This window comes from Alligator sinensis, unplaced genomic scaffold (assembly GCF_000455745.1).
Source record: "Alligator sinensis unplaced genomic scaffold, ASM45574v1 scaffold195_2, whole genome shotgun sequence".
In the NCBI taxonomy this organism is placed as follows: domain Eukaryota; kingdom Metazoa; phylum Chordata; order Crocodylia; family Alligatoridae; genus Alligator; species Alligator sinensis.
In genome coordinates this window covers 1,603,829-1,605,692 of record NW_005842253.1, presented here as the reverse complement: position 1 = coordinate 1,605,692, position 1,864 = coordinate 1,603,829, and the positions used below count along the sequence as shown (strand labels likewise).

General features: G+C 36.9%; 1 protein-coding gene across 1 annotated transcript in view; it reads right to left on the bottom strand.

Annotated features, from left to right (window-relative positions):
* The window catches only part of STK32C (serine/threonine kinase 32C), a 210,420-nt gene that overhangs the window by 7,333 nt on the left and 201,223 nt on the right, over positions 1-1,864 (bottom strand). The window contains exon 11 of the mRNA XM_014521764.2: positions 4-24. Within this exon, the coding sequence (XP_014377250.2) occupies positions 4-24 (21 nt within the window). The remainder of the gene's footprint in view (positions 1-3; positions 25-1,864) is intronic.

Below are 1,864 nucleotides of genomic sequence, written 5' to 3'. Positions count from 1 at the left end.
GCATTCCTGGAGAAAGTCATTTTCCTGAGTAAAAAGGAACAAACGGATCGTACATATGAGAATCCAGCACATTTATATCCTTGTGTTTTCTGCAGTATTGTTCTGCCAAGTTATATGTTCATATCATACACTTGGCTACCAGGAATTTCAACCTAAATTAAGCTTGCATCTTCATTTCTTAGGTGTTTTTCCTCAGTATCCTGTTTTTACTTCTGCAGTAATTTTCCTGAAACACATTTAATCTTTATAGGCCTTTACTATATGAGCAATCCAATGAAATGCAGTCTGGTGCAGGTGGCCTACACAAACAGAATTTATGCAGGATTTATGAGGTACGCGGACTTTTAAATTGTCCTATACCCAGGGGAAAATTTCACCAAGGTAACTTCATCTTAAAGGATTCCATAATACTTTAAAAGCTTGCTCGCACTCTCTCCCTCCCTCTCTCTCTGCATATAGTATATATGCATGCATATCATATGTGGAGTTGATATGCACAGGGAGTAAAGGATCCCAGGTTCAGGACAACTTTTCCATCCATTACAGCCCTGAGAACTATGAAAAGTGAGTTATTGTGCTGCAAATCAGCACAATATTGTGTGCTATTGTGCTGCAAATCATGAAACATCCTGACACAGTGTGCCTCAAACTTCCTTAGTAATGAAAATCTCTGAAAGTTATTTTAAGTTTGCTTATTCTGGTTTTGTTTTTGAGCTTCCTGAATTATTCTTCCAGTCTTTTACAGTAACCTTCATTGATTGTAATGCTAGCAACTGCTGAGGGAGGAAATGATCTATTGCTGCTAATTGACTCAGCCAACAAGGCAAGCAGAATTCTAATGGCTATTTCCTAATGCTCTTTGTTTGTAAGATAATTAGCATCCTTTTAAATAAAGGACTTAAAAATGTGCCCTATTTTAGTACTCTGAAACTAAGGTGCAAAGAGCATTGCAGCTGTTGATCAGCTATTGAGAATGTGTATGTCTCCATTTAGATCTGAAAATGCATGACAATTCCAATGTGAAAATACCATACAAATACTGGGCTTTCCCACAGATCATCCAGCTATTGGGTTAAATGATGTGATTTGTTTTTTTCAGGGGAAACATCCATCACTGAGAGGATGAATTCTACCATATTCTTTTCATCAGGAATTTGAATTTTGTGTGAACTCTGATTCCTGGGATGAAAATGATTTGTATCCACTATCTAACCTAGGTTTTTGAAAGAACTGATGCTTCCTAAATATTTGCTTCCTTTTCAACAACAAAGCTGAGGCAGGCAATAAAAAGTCCATAGCATGATTTTAGGTTAAATTTACGGGTATTTATGGAAGAGACTTGGGAACCTTTTTATGACTGACTGTTTTAGAGCCTCCTGCTTTTTCCAAAGAGCTGATAATACAGGGTCAGGAGTTGCATCCAGGAAGAATCTATTTGAAAAGAGTAGTTATGCCTGTGAATAAATATGATTATTGATGTGATAGCATGGGATGTTGTATTGTTTGGGCTGCCAAAGTAAACTGATAATGGCTACTAACAGACAGAAACAGACAGTACAAGATGCAGCATAGTGAAACTGCGAGATTCTTACTCTGCTATATGGGAAGGCTTCGTCATATTCAGTTTTGTCAGTGATACATCTGAATGGAATACACCTGAATTTATTAAGAATTCAGTTTTCTTTTCCCTAACATGGGGATGAGTTGAGATTAGCTCTGCAAAATTGAATGGAGTGTGAAGCCAATGTAACAAAAGAAACAGGACCTAACAGGACATTTTAAATGAAAATGTGCCTTATGTGATTAAAAAAAAGAAATATATCTGCATAACAGATCTCTCTCATCCACTATCTCTGGATTCCCC